Source organism: Patagioenas fasciata, chromosome Z (genome assembly GCF_037038585.1).
Source record: "Patagioenas fasciata isolate bPatFas1 chromosome Z, bPatFas1.hap1, whole genome shotgun sequence".
In the NCBI taxonomy this organism is placed as follows: Eukaryota; Metazoa; Chordata; class Aves; order Columbiformes; family Columbidae; genus Patagioenas; species Patagioenas fasciata.
In genome coordinates this window covers 30,127,770-30,146,372 of record NC_092560.1, presented here as the reverse complement: position 1 = coordinate 30,146,372, position 18,603 = coordinate 30,127,770, and the positions used below count along the sequence as shown (strand labels likewise).

Genomic DNA, 18,603 nt, shown 5'->3' with positions numbered 1-18,603 from the left:
TGAGAGAAGTTAGAAAGAGAAGCAATGGGTAAGGATTATCCTAATTCTTCCCTGGCAAGGATTGTCATCTTGAGTAAGCTTCATGTGTGTCTTGGTTTTTTTTTTTTATGTGTGTGAAATAATCTGTGAAGTTTGATTCAATAATGGCCCTAACTCTGTAAACAGGAACTGTGAATAGCAATCACTGAGCTTTCTCGTGTGTGTGTGTGTGTGTGTGTGTGTGTGTGTGTGTGTGTTTTCAGAACCACAAACAAGATAGTAGTTTTAAAGTACTGATAGATCTTTAGCAAACTGATGTAAAGGTGCAGTAGATTTATATTTTTAAAGTACAACTGCTCTGTAGATTAAGAAATCTTGTTGCTAACCTGGACATTTTCCTGCTTATGCTCTGAAAACACAGCTGTTCAACAGATCAGTCTTACTTAACGAATGGGAGCTTTGTCCTTCCTATTTGCCATTGTGAATACTCTGGGTATTTTTCAACTTGGGGGAAAAAATTGTAGGAAAGTAACAGCCCTTTTGACCTCTGCACCGGCTGTGCAGGACTGTATGTACGCTGTACCACGTTGTTAGTCGGCAGCTCGCACCTCTGACTAATAGCTGCATGTTACAGAAGCACGAAGCGCCTGCGCCCTTTTTGCCCCAAGTTCTTCATTGATGCTTTCCCCAAACCCTGCAAATTCTTATGATCACGAGTCACTCCATGAATGGGAGTGATTTCATTATCCCTGGTCTCATACTGAAAGTTTCAGGAACAGCTTGCATTCTGCTGAATGATAAGTTTATACTTTGTATAGAGCAGCTGGAACATGCAGTTCATATTATAGCTGTTTATCTTGGGTGATGTACTGAAATTGTTTAGCTGAGTGAACAGGCTATGAAGCAGGAAGTCAAGGGATTTTCATTATTTGTTCATGTTTGTCTTTGACTGAATGTGTTACTTTTCGTGAGCTCGAGTATAAACTTCATATAGACCTTCCTTATTCAAGACCCTTAGTTGTTTGTTTTTTTTTTCTTTTAACTTCTTGGATACCCTCCCAGGAGAAATTTTACTGAAGTGCAAAGTGCCTAGAATTAGCTCACTGAAGTGTATCGTGCTGTCAGTATGTTCTAGGCTTTGCTGGAACATTTCAAATTAATTTTTAAAGGGAAGCTGCTGTATGAAAAATGTTTTATAGTCTTCACTAAATCTAATACTATTAAGACTTTAAAAGGAAAAATAGTTTCTCTTTTCATATGTCTACCTGACACCTTTTGTATCTGACCAGCTTTCTGGTTTCCCACTGTTGCTGTTTGGGAAGCTTTGTTTTTTCTCTGCCCAGATCTTTCACTCAATAACAAATTATAGGAAATGTGCCTGAAATGAGCAAGTGAAGTGTAGTCATGTAACTCACCTCTGAGAATTTGCTTCATTGTCTAAGACAGAGGGTCAGATTCAATGTGAGACTCTAAATTGGCCTGAGTTATTTTTTTTTTTCTTGAGTTGCAGTGAAAAAATCCATTAGTATTTGACAGAGAGCAGTCATGAAACCTTGATAACGAGTTGGCTTTTTGGTAGATATTTTTTTCCTCTGTTCTGTTCACGGGACAATCACATTTGTTGCCTTGTGTGCTTAAGATGATTTGAAAATAAATTAATGATATTGTCACCCTTTGACTTAAAAGCCATCTGCATTTCATAGCTGTGTATACAGTCAACTGAATCAGTACTAGCACTTTACGTTTCGGCTAGTCTCCATGCCTAACAAAGCCTGTCACTCTCTTGCTTCTTCAACTGGGTAGAAATCTGACAAATGTCTGTAGTCTCCATTTAGATAATGGATTTAAGATACAGTAAGACTCATCCTGTCACATTGTCATACTTATCTTTGGTTCAGAATATTAATTAACCCTGTCTAAATCTCCCATGTGGATTATTGTTGATGCAGTCTTTGTAAAAGCTTTATAGGAATAAATCTTTAATGAAGTACTTTAGAGACATCTAAGAGATGTACAGATGTTAAAAAGGCTGGTTTTCCTGCTCTTCCATGGCAATATCTAATGTAAAAAAAAAAAAAAATCATCTATTCAGTACACAAAGCTCTGTGTGTGAAGTAAATGGTTTGATTTCTGTGAAAATAGTATAACATAGAAATACTATTCAGTATTTAGACATCACTTGGAGGAAAAACCCTGAGTATTCATTGCTTCAGATTACTGCTGCTTCATTGCTATCCTACCTTTGGTAGTCTGGGCTGAACTGTAATTCTTGAGTTAGTCTATGGTTTTACAGATGCAACAACTTTCAGGAAATTAAGATGGAGAATGACCTAGCTGAAGTCGTCCTTCTGCCTATGATGCTGTAGAAAAAAACCCAAACCTTAAGAGCCTGAAAATGTGTGCACATCACGTGTTCAGAGGCCAGGAGTGCCTTGGGCAAAGGATCAAACCATGCACTTGCCTGTCACTGCATTTCGTTCCACTGCTGAGGATGCCTGTGAATATCATCAGTCACATCATACCATTCCTGCCGCTTGCTTTCATCTTTCCCCCTTTTAATTAACGATCGCTTCCATAGCTGTGCTTTTGAAGTAAAATCAGTGCCTGCCTGTGGATGTTAAGGCACTTTGAGATATTATTGCTAAATAAGGGATTCTGTGGACTCTGGACAAAATTTCTGTCTCTCACTGAAGAACGGGTGGGTTTTGTGGTCCTTGATCACTGTTTTCTCTAGAGTCAGCAGGCCCATGGGGGTTGTTGCCTTCAGCTCCCTTGTTTCTGTAATAACAGACAACGTGAAACCTGATTTGTCAACGAAGTCCACATTTTAATGCACTTGAATGCTTAACCTTCTTAACTCATCTCCTTAACTTGTGTCAACACAGATTTAGATATGTCCTTATTTTTGGAAGTACTGCTTCCTCAGCAGGCAGTGAGGACATACATGTTTGGAACATATTTGTGAAAGACTAAAGACACAATTTCTCTTTTTAATTGTTAAACTAATCAGGCAGTTTTTCCACTGCCTTTTTAAAAAATTGTGGTGAGAAAGTGGCAAAGGTTTAATTTGTTTTGCTAAATGATTGGGCCTCTGAATTTATTTCAGGTGCATTGGAGGCTCAGCGGATTGCAACACAAACAGTAAATATGGATTTCTGAACAGCTGATGTAATCTTTTCAGCAGAGAAAGGTCCTCAACCGTAGAAAAGGGTGATGTTTCTCTATGCTGTGACCACCTCTGAGGGCCTGACTTCTACTTCATGTGTAGTCTGTGAAGGACATCAGGCTCTTCTGAATGGCACATCTGTGGCTTGTCTAGTGTTTTTAGGTGATGTGAAATCAGAAAGAAGTAGTTTGGCTTCACTGGCTTCACTGAGCATTCCTAGCTTTAAACTAGGCGATAGCAACATGACAAGCAGGTCCTCACCATCTCCCTTGTTCAATGCCATGCATACTTGTGAAACATAATTTCAGTTTCTTTTCTTGTTAAATCACCATATGGTCTGCAGCTGGTTTTCTGGCTGACACTACACATGATTGGGGTAAAGACCTTTAATACATACATTTTTAGTATTACTGCTAATTTCCTTTTCTCCCCATTTTTTTTTTTTTTTTTTTTAAATCTTTTTGGTGTGTTGCAGTTGTTTTTCCAGAGAGCATGATAGGTTTGGCAGCAAGAGGGGTTTTTCTTTAGCTATGTATGTGTAACCACATGCAGAAGAAAGGATATTCCCGAGTTTACTGTTATGGTCAAGATTATTCTGCTGGCATGGCATGCAAAGATATGAAAGTATCAGGCGGGAAGTTTTAATTGCAGAGAATTTTCAATCTGCTGTACACACAGTGTCCCACTACACTCTCTGGAAAGCACGGATATTTTTGCTCTGTGCCTCCTTTCACTATTCTTTGGTCACAGGTCAGAGCCCTGGGAAGTTACACAACTGGGAAAGCCTGAGATGCTGCATGTGAATAGAGTGGAAACAGTTAAGGGAGTGTGAACAAATGGATCCAAAGATGGGTCACACTTGGGTGTGTAATTTTATGCTGTTATTTTTTGTCACTGTTCATTTTTAGGTAATAAATAAATCAGTGTTTGTTCTTTCTTATGTAATAAAGCAGTCCAAGGCCTCATGCCTTCTTATCTCCAAATCCCTACATTATGCTGTGTATGTATAATTAAAATGAGAGAGTATAAAATCATTTGAGGTCCCAAAGGAATGATCTAAAATGCCACAGATAATACTGTATCAGCAGTAATCCATGATTATTGTAGAAAAAAACAGAGCATGGGTGAGTAGCTGGGGGAATTAACCAAAGATGGATTATTTCAACTAGCTTTCATCATACCTTTTTTTCTTAATCCGTATTTCCTAATCCAGGAAGTAGTTTTTCATTCACTAGGCTGTCATAAAAGAGTGTAATGAGTACTTTGATACAAAAAAAGCAGATAAATAATTGTTTAACTGGAAGTCATTTAAATTGACAAAGACTTGGGGTATGTAAACATGGCAAATTTGAGAGCCCTGAGTGAGCTAGCTTGGGCAAGGAAGAACAATAGAGTTGTGTGTGTGCAATGCTTGACTAGTCCTTTCTCAAACAGCTGTACTTGATATTGCCTTGTGCTGGAAGAGCCTCGTGCTTTTCCATTCAGAAGTGAGTGACCGGTTGAAGCTGATAGTGGTCCAGCTGGTTGTTAATACCAGAGTATCAAACCATTTCTTTGCAAGTTGACAAGTCTTGCAATATGATCATCCTTCCAAGAGTGAACCATTATGGGTGGGCCTGTGCTACTGAACTCTGTTCCAGACATCACCGAGGAATATGTCTGCCTCTCCGGGCAACCTGTCCTGCTTTTCTTGAGATGTGCAATGGTAGCTATGTTTTGTTGCCTCAGCAAGTCCAGTTGTGTGTTCTGGCTTTCTTGAGACCAGCTGTCAAGTAAATGTATAGTTTTAATAGTATTGGACTCACTATCAAATTGAATAGGTTTTAAAAACAAATGAAAATCATTAGTAAGGGAACTCTCCTCAATATTTCGTAAGCCTCACTTTTATTGTCACTGTCTTACCTTGTAAGGGAGGCTCTATCACTCATTTTATCTGTTCTTCTCTGTATCAAGCTCAACTATGTCCTACTTAGGATGCAGGGGCTAGAGCTAGGCAAAACATTTGAGATGCGATCACACCAAGGCTTTAAATAGTGGCAAAATGCCCCTCTGTCTTGTTCACAATATATCTTGATGATGCCCAGTGTTTTATTGACTTTTTTTTGGCTGCTACTGCACCCTGAGTTGATTATTTCGGGGATCTGTCTGTGATGATTCCAAGATCTATCTGTCAACTCTGTTTTATCGGTACCTAACAGTGTGATGGATTTTCTTTAATTCATAAGATATCAAAATACTACTCAAGTATTAGTAAGTAGACAAGCAATATATTTTTAGAGAATGTAATTATTTTTTTTCTGTTAGCTTTCTTTTCTAGGTGGCACTGTAAAGAATAGAAAAGGTGTTCTAGTTGTGGTATTACATACTAGTATATAGTTGTTACTGTTCAGGCAAGTTTCATGGACTTTGGCAGGAAACTAGTGCTCCTGCAGTGTACTTGTTGATATCTGCTGTAGAAGACTGAATGACAAGCTAGTGTCTAGAATAATGTACACGAAGAGCTCATAAATTCTGATGGGGGAGGACGGCACCTAATCCAGGAATACTGTAAACACATTCATTTGCCCTCTCTACCCGAGTGTGCAGAGCAGCATTGTAAAGAGTAGTGCAGTCAAAGTCATACAACATGCTGAGATAACAAGTTTTGAACATTGCTGGATCCTTGAGGTGACCATGTCTGTCATCTGGAAAGGCTGCGACAGCACTGGGAGAGATGCTTGTTACTGGAATAAAATGTGTGAAGTGGCTTGAACACAAGAAAAAAGCACTACGTGGACAAACCAAAAAGTTTGGCTGTGAGAAAGCTTTCTTGCCTCATTGAACATCTTAAAATAGAAGTAAATTGACTGTTAAGCAGCTAGCAACATGATGTCTAGGGGTCATGAAGCCTTTTTAAATACAAGAATAGATATTGCTGACCCTTCACCTGCAGTTGTGGGAAGGCCTTGGCCAACCTGGAGTTGACTCATCTGTATTGCCAACACATAATAGATGAAAATGAGGTTATTCTAATGACAGACATTTGTAAGTGTAAGTGCTGAAGCATACATTTACGAGCTTGCTGGTAAGCCTGAGTACTTAGGGCTGTAAATCAGACTATAAAGTTGTGCCAGGGCTTGGAAAAAACAGCTGCAGTAGAAGGACACAAGAAGCAGCAAAATCAGATCTGATATTGCAAGTTATTTCTGTAAATGTAGGCAATTTTAACTACATGCATAAATCTTACTGAAGTCAGGAGTCAGGTACACACATTCATAGGTATTTGTTGACCTGGGACATAAATTACTTTATCAGGATTGTAGTAAGTGTCTGAGGTTAAGCCAGCCTTCGACAAAGCTTGCAACATTGGATTTCAGTCCAAAGTGTATATATCTACTTCATTTGAAAGAAATCCTTAATGTCTTAGTCTTGTTCCAAACTGTTCTTCTTTCTTTGAAGATGAACAGTATCCCATGCAGCTTGCTGCGTGAATGGTCTCTGAAAAACACAACCAGACTCTGATTCTGCCCTGTGTAGATATTCATCTGCCCCACTTATAAGTGCTTATAAGTGCAAGTCCTTCCCTTCCCTTGTATCCTAGTCAACAATTTCTCCAGTCTCCACTGTGAACTGTGCCCTGTGCCTCTTTTCCCCTCTTGACTGTTGCCTTCTGTCTTGGAGATGTTTCCTTTGCAAGTGCAATTTTGAACCATTTAATTAAGGATTTCAGGGATCAAATTCATGCAACTTAGTAGTGCAGGACCTTAGTGACAGAAAAAATAAACTTCAGTATTTTTGTTTTTAAAATCATTAGGGTAATAGAAAGGTATATGAACAATTTAAGAGACACTCCACTGTCCCCCAGACAGTCAAAGAAACATTGCAACAACAAACCCACTTTCATATAAGAGTGGAGAAGCAGAGCTTCTTTCTCAGACTAGCAAGTACTAAGAATTATATATTTTGAAGCAAAGACAGATGAATAGCATCTATGGCCCACATTTGTGACAGAAGCTAGCCTACATGATGGCATGCGTTCAGCTCTGTCATCCCAAGACGATCACTGGGAAGAAATCAGCTCTGAGGCACAAATGTTCTTTTCCTTAAAATTATATCTTGTGTGCTGTTTTGATTGTGTATCCTTGGCTTGCTCTTATTAATTTTCTGTTAACATACCTCTCAGGAAAAATTGAATATGTGTTTGTGTTTTCTAAATTGTTACAGAAAGGATAGATTTCTGGGTATGTTAGGAAGACAAGATAAAGAAAAATGTGTTATACTGAAGTTAATGGAAAAAATGTAATGGAAATTTTCTACAATTTTTTAATTCTGAGGGTTTTTTTTGTTCTGAACAACTTGCAGAGCCAGTGGTTTAGCTGGAGGGAATGGATAATACATCTTTATTTGCTTCATGTAATTGACAAAAATTGATACATTGACAATTTAGATTGAAAGAGTATGTATGATTTTTTATTGTAATGAAGCTAACTTTGGTGGGTATTTCAACAAATTTCGGTAGTTTCACATTGCATTAAGCAAGAAACTAGTATAAAACCTATATTTATTCCTGTTTGATTTGTTTCTGGGGAAAAGAAAACATTTCTTGTTTAAGATTAACTCAGATAACCGAGACTGTTACGGATACAGACATTTAATAGTGACACTGAGGATCTTTGATCCTGGCCTGCAACAGACTAGCTGCTCACAAATGCCACAAGTATGCAGACTCTCACCCAAACTCCCATGTTCGTCATATAGAATTGTAGTGGAAATCATATAAATGAGTTTTTACCCTCATTCCAAGGTGCTTCTGTCAATGTTGCTGTTATCTTTGATCCAAAGTGCTGGTGTAGTATCTTAGTGACCTGTCACAAAGTCTTTATGGCTGTCCCCCTGTACTAAAAAAAAAGTGGGTTGAATTCTACTGGATCACATTTGTGTGTTTTCAGGTTTATTCTCATAAAACAACCATATATTGGGGTGAGTGCCATCTCATTTCAGAAGTCTGACTTGTGATTTATTGCATAGCATTTCAGAGAGCGAAAGAGAAAGGCTGCCTGACTCTTGAATAGGTGAATTCTTGCAGACTTTCCATTCTCCCTGGGCTCTGAAGATAATAACTTGTAATAGATGGTCAAGGTGGGCAGCATTGCTGCTTAATCCTGTTACATGGGAAAGAATTTCCTGGAAAACTATTTTTTCTTCTTGTAAACACCAAATATTAATAGAAAAGTAGCAGTTCCTGGCATTTGCTTCCATCTGCACAGCTGGAGAGTTGGACCTGGCAGGGTCCTGAAACTTCAGATTCTTAGTTCTCATCTCAGCCTCATGTCTGCAAATATAAGTCAGGAGCAGTGGATTAATACACTTTTCCAGAAGCCTGTTTACTTTTGTATCACATGATAATAATTTTCAAACTGAGAAACCACCTATGTGCAGCGTCACTAGAGATCTGTTGACCTTACAGCAGAATCAACCCACCATGCTGTGGAATCTTGGGATGCCCTTTCGTAGGTGGGTTTGTTTTGGCACTTCTTAAAAGGTGAACTCAGTTTGGCCTCAAGCTAATGGTCACTTTGGAGAACCACAACCCAAATTTTCACCCTGCCAAGACTTAGTTTTAGGATGAGGGCAGCTTGTTTGAGCAAGTTATATGTGGTATTTGCATCAATATACTGAACCTTTTCCAGTGAGCTGTTGTTGCAGATTAAGAATTTTTACTGCATCTCACTGAGGCCTTCAGTTCACCCTGCTGCAGTTCTCCTCTGGGAACAACCTGTACTGTAGCAGTATCAAATTATGGGAGGGAATTAGTGATCCATTACTGAACACTGATTACAGGAAAAAAGGGGTTACAAAATAAAGGGCAAGGTTCCTGTAGAAACTTTTGATACCGTGATGGATTGAAGGGATTCACAATGAGAACAAATTGCTTTTCTCAGTGATAACTGTCTTGTATTTATGTAGCATTTAGTAGCAAGCCAAGGAAAGGAGGAAAATTTCCCCTGTCCTTCAGACAATGCTTCCAGTCTTGCTCCAATCTAGGACTCACTGTAAGGTTCAGATAAGCTGCTTGGTGCAGGAGCTCCTGGTACACATAGAGCCAAGTAACTTGGGCAAAATATGTCTGACATCAGTGCTATTCATAAAGCACATTTTGATTTGCAACTCTGTAGCTCAAGGTTGGAGAGGACTGGCAGCATCAAGGAATGTCCTAAGATCTGCAGAAGCCACTGAGTCTGATTGGTAGTACCCTCTAGACAGTTGAATTTATGTGGCTAGAGCAATGCTTAAATAATTTATTTTTGTGGGGATGTGAAGCTGCTGAATGGCACTGCTGTAACCAGCTGAGTGGCTGGAGAAGGGGCTGTGAATGAGTCTTTGGTCTGTGAGTTGGTCCATCTCTGGGAGATTGCTCCCCCGTGGGAGAAAGCAAAAGACAAAGTGATGGCCTCACGGCCACACATCTCTCCTTGCTGTTGGAAGCAGTGTTGCTCTGTGGTAGGAAGCAGAGGGCAGGTAGAAGGAGCCTTTTGTTTTCTTCTCCCAGTTCTGAAGGAGAGAGTTGCTTCTGCCTCAATGCTTCATCTAGGATTCTTCACAGATTACAAAAGGAAAAGGAAAGTAATGCTCTCCACTGTGGTGAATGTGGTATTTTATCTACACTGACAGACAGTTTTTCTTGTGTAAACCTGTATTTAATGAGAGGGGCTGTGTTTGAGCAAACTCACATTGCTGTAATTTATTTCGTGTCACTAATGAGCGTTGTAAGAGCTGTACATTTGAGATGAAGTGCTCTCCATGCTATCTCTTATTAGATTTTTATTACTCCTGCTATCATTATTTCATTGTTATTGAAAAAATCTCTCGTCTTACATGTAGTTTTTCGTGTGGTTGCACTTTACCTCTTTTTCTTGCCATTTAAAGAAGTAGGAAAAGAGGGATCCAGAATAGTTGCACAACTGGTTTCACACTGGTACGTTAAATCTGTTACAAAAAGATGCCACATCATTTTCTAATATTTTAAATTGTATTTCAGATACCTCTTATATCTACAAATAAAAAGAGACATTTTCCATGGCCGTTTGCTGTGTTCTTTTTCTGATGCTGCCTACTTGGGTGCCTGTATTGTCCAAGGTAAGTATAAGCAGCAGGCATTTTTGAATACTTAACTCATAGGTGTGTTCAGTATAAAGAAAACCTCAAAATTGTTGTCAGAATATAACTATCAATAATGTATATTTTTTTAGTTGTACTGTTTTCCTCCGTTGACATGCGCTGTAAAGTATTTTCATAATTTAACCATTTAGCCGACTAAAACCAAACTGCAATTTAAAAAAATTTAAAGGCAATGGGTTGTCTTAGCATTTAACTGAAAAAGTATGGCATCAATGTTAGATTCCAGTTATAAACAAAGCAAAATTCTGAGTCCTGAAAGTACATGCAGCCTATTTCATATGAAGTAAGCAGGAAAAACGTCATTCAGTGACTGTTCGCATTTAAATGTTCCTGCTCTGGCAGAGGGGTTGGACTAGATGATCTTTTGAGGTCCCTTCCCATCCCTGACATTCTGTGATTCTGTGATTCTTGTGGTAGAGAAGACCTGTGTGATGACGGAATCTCTGGCAAAAATAGTAGACATAATTCAAGGAGAAAGGCTTTTTTTTTCTATTTTTCTTTGCAATTCCCCTCCCACTCTCCTTAACATTTCCTTTGTGCCAAATTCAGGTATATGTCTTGAATTGCACACAGAGAAATATTAATAGTTAGCTAGATAACTGATTAGGGATGTCCTACGTGTGGAAGTCTCCTTCATTCTGCATAAATGTGAATGAAGCTCTTACTGCATTATAAGGCAACGTATACAAATCAAGATTGGGCATAGGCCTTACTAAAAGAGGCTTATTTAGAAAAACGAAAACATCAAATGACATGTTTGGGTATCTAAGTGACACATTTTTTAGACGGGGAATCAAACACTGTAGGCCGCCTTAAACAGTGTTACAGCCTGTGTTTGTCTGCTAGAATGTAATTAAACCAGTCCATATCAGCAAGGAGAAACTGCTGTTTAAAAAAAAAAAAAAAAATTAAAAAAAAAAGGAGAATCTGGAATGCATTGCTTTAGTTCTGTCTGGCACCAGAATGACAGGTACTGAAAGGGAGAACATTACCTATGCCTCTGTTTTACAGAGCATGTTTCTGCCACAGAAAATAGTTTAGGATTGCTAATTATGACTGCAGATAATAAAGAGTGAACTTCACTTGAAACTCATTGATTGAAGACGTGGCAGCTTTAAGGATTTTTTTTTTTTCAGTTAACTGTCAATTATTCTTGAGAGATGCTGGATTCTTACTGCTCATGGAGTATCTTGAATTACAGTGTATTTGCTGACTTTTTTCCTTATTAACTAATGTTGCAATTGAATTTTCCTGTTTTGTATTTTGTATCTGTTTAGCTGAGCTTGGTGATTACGATCCGGATGAACACCCAGAGAATTACATCAGCGACTTTAGTATTTTTCCCAAGCAGTCACAAAAGCTTGAGAAGAAAATGGCTGAAATGCATAAAAATGAATTCAGGTAATTTAGAATGCTCTTTGGTAAAGAGGCAGCAAAGAAATACTTTTATCTTTTTCCAAATAGTGTTATGTTAATTTAGAAGGGCTTGTTCCTTGGATTGCAATAGATGCTCTACCAACAGACTGTCTAGTATGCTGTGTTTGAAAATGTGGTTTCAGTTGAGTGGGTTTTCTTTTCCTGTTAACCCTCGTTAACAACCGACTCCTGCATGTGTGCTGATAATTTAGGCTGTATTTACTTGAACCGTGTGTCTGGTTAGTGGGAACAGCTCACATCATGAGTGCTGTTCCAGCTGATTAGTGGAATAACACCTTTCATTTAGGGATTGCACTTATGTCTTTTGTTCTGAAATTTCTGTAGGTAATGCAGTTGTAAAATTCTTGATTGATACCGACCTGAGTGAAACTGCAAGTTATTTTATCAGTAGGTTGTTAACATAGTAGTGAATAACCCAGAGATATTTAAATAATTTATTTGGAAGACTAAAAAGGCAAGATTCAGAACTCTGCATGCTCTTTTTTCTGTTCTAAACTTTTAATAGCGTGACAAACGGGAATGGAGAAAGATAGTCAATCTTGGTTTCGAAGTTGAATGTCCCAGAGTATGGTGTTTCAGAAGAGAAGTAGCAGTGTGTTGGGCAACTCTACCCTCTTCAGGATTGTCAGTGAATGACATGCACAGTAATTGTGATGGTAGCTTGGATGATACCCTAATCATTTCACTAGTTGAGGATAGCTCTTAGAAAACTTCGGGAGGAATAGGATACAAAGAAAATCAAATGAAAGCCCATGATTTATTACATAGGGTAAGAAGAACAATTTTTATTCAAAGATTACAAGGCTCTTCACACTTGCTAAAAAACCCTATGTTTTGTTTTCATACTGTCATATATGTAAATGTTTTTCTTGGGTATGTGAATAATATTTATACAAAAATTAGACTGTGAGACACAAAATTCCAGGTGTGGGGTGGTGGTGGTGGTGTTGGAAATCAAAAAACAGCAAAACCCCTTTTCAGAAGAGTTAAAGCTGAAAACACAATTTTTTTGTGTGTGTGGTGTTTTTGTTTTTGTTTGTGTTTTTTTTTTTCTTTTTTCCAGAAGTCTATCAAATGCTGTTCAACTGAAGTGCAACATTAATGACAATAGGCTTGTCAGTATTAATATGTCTTCTCTTTTTTCCTTCCTGAAACCTATATAATGTCTTTATATTTCATTCAGTGAAACAATGTTTTAAATGGCACAGCTACTTCTAATGTTTTAGAGCAGTTCAGGCTACACTTTACATAGGCACATAGAAACAGCCTTCTGAAAAATAAAACAGAACTTCTCTTTCACTCTTGTTCCATATAGTGGCTGCAGATTTCCAAAAGGTAAACTCAATCTTTAAAAACCAAGACCCTTCATCAGTAAAGCCAAGGTGCCATTGCAAATATTTTGGTCAATTCAGTTTTTCAAGAACAGGATAGTCATTTGTTTAAAGTTAGGAGAAGGGAAGGAAGGGTCGTTAACCAAAGCTGGTGGGTTTTTTTGTATTTCTTAAGTCTGGGAGAGATGTATTTTTCTGTGTTGCTTTTTTCCCTTGTGCATAGTTCTGCCCTTCCATTGTGAACATAATCTGCTAGTTCCTCTATTACAAATCAACTGGCATAAATTTTAGCTAGTTTTTTAAACCCCCTTTCCTGTTAGTGTAATGTTCCCGATCAAGTGACAAGTAAATGTTACAAGCCCTCACACAGGTTCCTCTGAGATTCTCCTAGTGACGAATTCTTCCCCTCAATGACTGCTCAGCATGTAAGGGATGTCCCCTGAATTTCTTCAGTAGTCTTGGTGAGGGACACTATTCGTTATTGCCTTTTGGAAATCAGATGGTATCAACTTGACTTTGTTTATGTGTGGATCTTCTGATTCCTGCGAAGAATTCTAGGACGTGTTTGAGACATAACTGTAATTTATAGCAGAACTCTCCTCATATATCCCACTTATATGTATGTGTTGCTTAATTCTCTTTCTATTCTAGATTTTACCCATTTTTTTGTTATGAATGTTAGACTCAGTGGCTCATAGTTCTTCGCAGCCCTCAGGAACTGTTTTATTTATTTTCTGTTTTATTTTGCTTATGTCAGTATCTAGTGTGCCTTATCTATTTGTCTGATTAAAAAGACAGCCTCAGAGCTGTCTGTATAGCTGCCATCTGGTGATTTTCCACTGTAGCTCTGCCTATCAAAACTGATCATCCTATTACATTTCTTACATCAGACGTTCACTAGTCACACAGAAGTTTTACCTTCTTCTGGATATTTAATTCCATGGCTCTCTATTCTTGGAGTACAAATTAATAAAACATACCTGTCATATAATGAACTATATATAGAGAGGTCCAGTGCTAGATGATCACATTTCTGTATCTACCTGGAAAAAAGATGATTGGAAAAAACACTGAGCTTACAGGCTTCTGTCTGGTATTGATCAGCACATCTGTTTCACTGCATTCAGCATGTTGAATTTTCTGATAAGAATAAATATTTTGCTGCTGAATGAGTATTTTTTAAAATGCTGTGAAAGATTCCCCTGGCCTTTTTTTAACAAGATACTTAAGTGACATGTTGGCTGAGAGCTAATATATGAGGAAAGCAGAAGAGACTAAGAGCTATTTTAATCCAGCTGCCATTGTGCCAACTTCAGAAGAGTTACTTCTGAGTGTCAACACTGAAGTTGAGTCTGATTCTTTGTTCTCTTTGCACATGTAAATAAACAAAGTTCATGGCATGTCTGTCCTGCAGCTGGCTCCCATATAGCCAAAACTCCATGGCTTGGAAGGGGACAGTTCTCCACTGAATCCTGTCTCAGCATCCTGAAGACCTGTTTACTGGGCACATCTTTTCTTCTGTCCTACAACATAATGAAAGATGCATGAAGACAGTGAGGGGGAATGTTTGGGAAGCAGCAACAGAGCACTGTGGCAGCTGCCAGTGACTGACTCCTCCTGTGTCATTTAGAAGCCTTGTTCTTATTAATTAAAACAGATGTAAAACATAGTGCCCCTAATTCTTATGCTGTGTGGCTGTGAGAACATCACTGGATTTTAGTAAAGTGCGACCTTTTATGTGACTTTCCACTGCACCTAATTCCAAAAACATGAATGTGACAGACAGAAATGCATGTAAGCTTTATTGAGCTGTCATTAATTGCCTTGTGAATTTTAATTAACCGTTTTTCCCTCACTGAGAAAGCAAGAAGTGCAGGAATAATTTCATTGAACCTTAAGAGTCATGGAGCAAACACTTGCCTTGATTTCGTCACAATATATATTCTCATTTTCCTGTCATTCCAAGTAAGTTCTCTTTTGAAAGACTGCTGAGAGGCAGCGAGATAATGCTCTTATGACTTAAGGTCTTATAATATGTGGGGATGCACTAGGAACTGATGAGACTTGGAGGATTGTTCTTAAAATAACTCAAAATTGATGCGAATATTATGGTTTTGGGTATGGTTGCAACAGAGCATAGCTACTGAAGGAATAGCTGCTTGCATTTCTGTTTCCCTGCCACTCTTAACAGACTGGAAAAGATTTGGGCCATAAAAATCTAGATGTTCTGTGACTGTATTCTAGTATACCTTCTTCTTAAGTGAAGTGAATGCCAAGGTGAATTTCACAGAATCACAGAGCGTTTGGTGTTGGAAGGGAACTCCGGAGATCCTCTAGTCCAACCCACCTGCTAGAGCAGGTACACCTAGAGCAGATTGCACAGGAATGTGTCCAGGCAGGTCTTGAATGTCTCCAGAGAAGGAGACTCCAGAACCTCTCTGGAAAGCCTGTTCCAGTGTTCTGTCACCCTCAAAGTAAATAATGTTTTACTCATATTCAGATAGAACCTCCTTTTGCAGTCACAGTATCACAGCATGTTTGGGATTGGAAGGGACCTCGTAAGATCATCTAGTCCAATCCCCCTGCTGGAGCAGGAACACCTAGGTGAGGTTGCACAGGAAAATGTCCAGGCGGGCTTTGAATGTCTTCGGGGAAGGAGACTCCACAACCTCCCTGGGCAGCCTGTTCCAGTGCTCTGTCACCCTCACTGAGGAGAAGTTTCTTCTCAAATTTAAGTGGAACCTCTTGGGTTCCAGCTTGATCCCATTGCCCCTTGTCCTATCATTGTTTGCGACTGAGAAGAGCCTGACTCCATCCTCGTGGCACTCACCCTTTATATATTGATAAACATTAATAAGGTCACCCCTCAGTCTCCTCTTCTCCAAACTAAAGAGCCCCAGCTCCCTCAGCCTTTCTTCATAAGGGAGGTGCTCCACTCCCTTCATCATCTTTGTTGCCCTGCACTGGACCCTCTCCAGCAGTTCCCTGTCCTTCTTGAACTGAGGGGCCCGGAACTGGACACAATATTCCAGATGGGGTCTCACCAGGGTGGAGTAAAGGGGAAGGAGAACCTCTCTCGATCTACTGACCACCCCCCTTGTAATACACCCGAGGATGCCCTTGGCCTTCCTGGCCACAAGGGCACAGTGCTGGCTCATGGTCATCCTGTTGTCCACCAGGACCGCCATGTCCCTTTCCCCTACACTGCTCTCTAATATGTAATTTCCCAACCTATACTGGAACCTGGGGTTGTTCCTGCCCAGATGCAGGACTCTACACTTGCCCTTGTTAAATTTCATCAGGTTATTCCCCACCCAACTCTCCAGCCTGTCCAGGTCTCGCTGGATGGCAGCACAGCCTTCTGGCGTGTCAGCCACTCCTCCCAGCTTAGTGTCATCAGCAAACTTGCTGATAATACACTCAATTCCTTCGTCCAAATCGTTAACGAATATATTGAAAAATATTGGCCCCAGTACTGACCCCTGAGGCACTCCACTAGATACTGGCCTCCAACTGGACTCCGCACCATTGACCACCACTCTCTGGCTTCTCTCTTTAAGCCAGTTTGCAACCCAGTTCACTATTCTAGTGTCTAGACCACACCTCCTCAATTTAGCTGTGAGGATGCTGTGAGAGACTGTGTCAAAGGCTTTACTGAAGTCAAGGTAGACCACATTCACCGCCCTGCCATCATCCATCCACCTTGTTACATTCTTATAAAAGGCTATGAGGTTGGTTAAGCATGACTTACCCTTGGTAAAGCCATGCTGACTGCCCCTAATGACCCTCTTATCCCTAATACGCCTTGAGATGACACCAAGGATAAGCTGTTCCATTACTTTCCCAGGGACAGAGGTGAGGCTGATTGGTCTGTAATTACCCGGTCCTCCTTCTTGCCCTTTTTGAAGACTGGAGTGACATTTGCTTTCCTCCAATCCTCGGGCACTTCTCCCGTTTCCCAAGACTTGGCAAAAATGATGGAGAGCGGTCTAGCAATGACTTTAGCCAGCTCCCTCAGCACCCACGGATGCATCCCATCTGGACCCATGGATTTATGGATGTCCAGACTATTTAATTGCTCCCTAACCCAGTCCTCATCGACTAAAGCAAACTCCTCCATTAACCTGTCTTCATCCGGGGTCTCAGGGGTACAGGGTTCCCCAGGACAGCCTCCAGCAGAGTAGACAGAGACAAAGAAGGCATTCAGTAATTCTGCCTTCTCTGTATCTTCTGTCACCAGGGCACCCACCCAATTCATCAGTGGGCCTATGTTGCCTCTGGTATTAGTTTTATCTGCTATGTATTTGAAAAAGTTCTTTTTGCTGTCCTTGACCCCTCTCACCAACTGTAATTCTAAGGAGGCCTTGGCTATCCTAGCTGCCTTCCTACATCCTCTAACAGCAGCCTTATATTCCTCCCAAGTGGCCAGACCCTGCTTCCATGACCTGTAAACTCTTCTCTTCTACTTGAGTATACCCAACAGATCCTTGTTCAACCACACAGGCCTCCTGGCTCCCTTCCTCGACTTCCTACGTGTGGGGATGCTCTGATCCTGAGCATGGAAGAAGCAATCTGTGAATGCAATCCAGCTCTCTTGGGCCCCTTTTCCTTCAAGCAGTCTTGCCCATGGGATTTCCCCTAGCAATTGCTTGAAAAGGCCGAAGTTAGCCCTGCCAAAGTCCAGGGTTGCAATTTTACTTGCTATTCTGTTCTGTTCCTTTGCTTCACTCTGTGCCCATTGCCAGTCATGCTATCGATGGGCACCACTGAAAGGAGTCTGGTCCATCCTCTTGACACCCACTCTTGAGATATTTATAAACATTGATGAGATCCCATCTCAGCCTTCTCTTTTCCAGGCTGAACAGATCCAGCTCTCAGTCTCTTCTGGTGCTCCAGGCACATCCTTTTGTCCCTTTTAGTTAGATGTGAGCGAGTGTTTGTAAGTTTGCATTGTAAATCCCATCAGTGAAATGATACAAGTTAAAAAAAAATATTTTCTTTTACTTGATTTCCATGTAAAATTACATGGAACCACATGTTCAGTTCTCATCTATTTTGGCAGTACTAAAGATATTTAATACACTGCACTGTGGTCAGTGAATAAAACCATAATTGATTTTTATTGCTGGTGACCAGAAATCCCCAGCTTTACAGAAATACAGTGAAGAATTCTGTATATCATAGAATTCCATACAGATCTGGGGAAAACAAAAACAAAACTAACCCATCAAATGAGGTTAAGCAGAGTAATGAAATCTTCTAGGTAGAGGAGAGGAAAGCTGAGTGAAAGATTAATTCTTCAAGCATAACAGCAAGGATTACTAGGATTACTAAATTTTTATGCACAAGATCACTCGGGTGATCTTAATAATCTCTTTGGGATTTGAGGTTTTGTCATGTTTGTTTGTTTGTATTTTTTAAACAGCAGTGACAACCACACAAAAACACCCACAAACCCAGAAAACAACAACAACACAAACAAACAAAAACACACATCAGGAGTTTGCTTCTTTCAGATGTTCCTTAAACAGC

The 18,603-nt window shown here is 39.7% G+C and overlaps 1 protein-coding gene across 1 annotated transcript in view; it reads left to right on the top strand.

Annotated features, from left to right (window-relative positions):
* FRMD3 (FERM domain containing 3) overlaps positions 1-18,603 on the top strand; it is a 146,747-nt gene that overhangs the window by 83,777 nt on the left and 44,367 nt on the right. The window contains exons 5-6 of the mRNA XM_065860621.2: positions 10,164-10,261; positions 11,581-11,704. Coding sequence (XP_065716693.1) covers positions 10,164-10,261; positions 11,581-11,704 — 222 coding nt within the window. The remainder of the gene's footprint in view (positions 1-10,163; positions 10,262-11,580; positions 11,705-18,603) is intronic.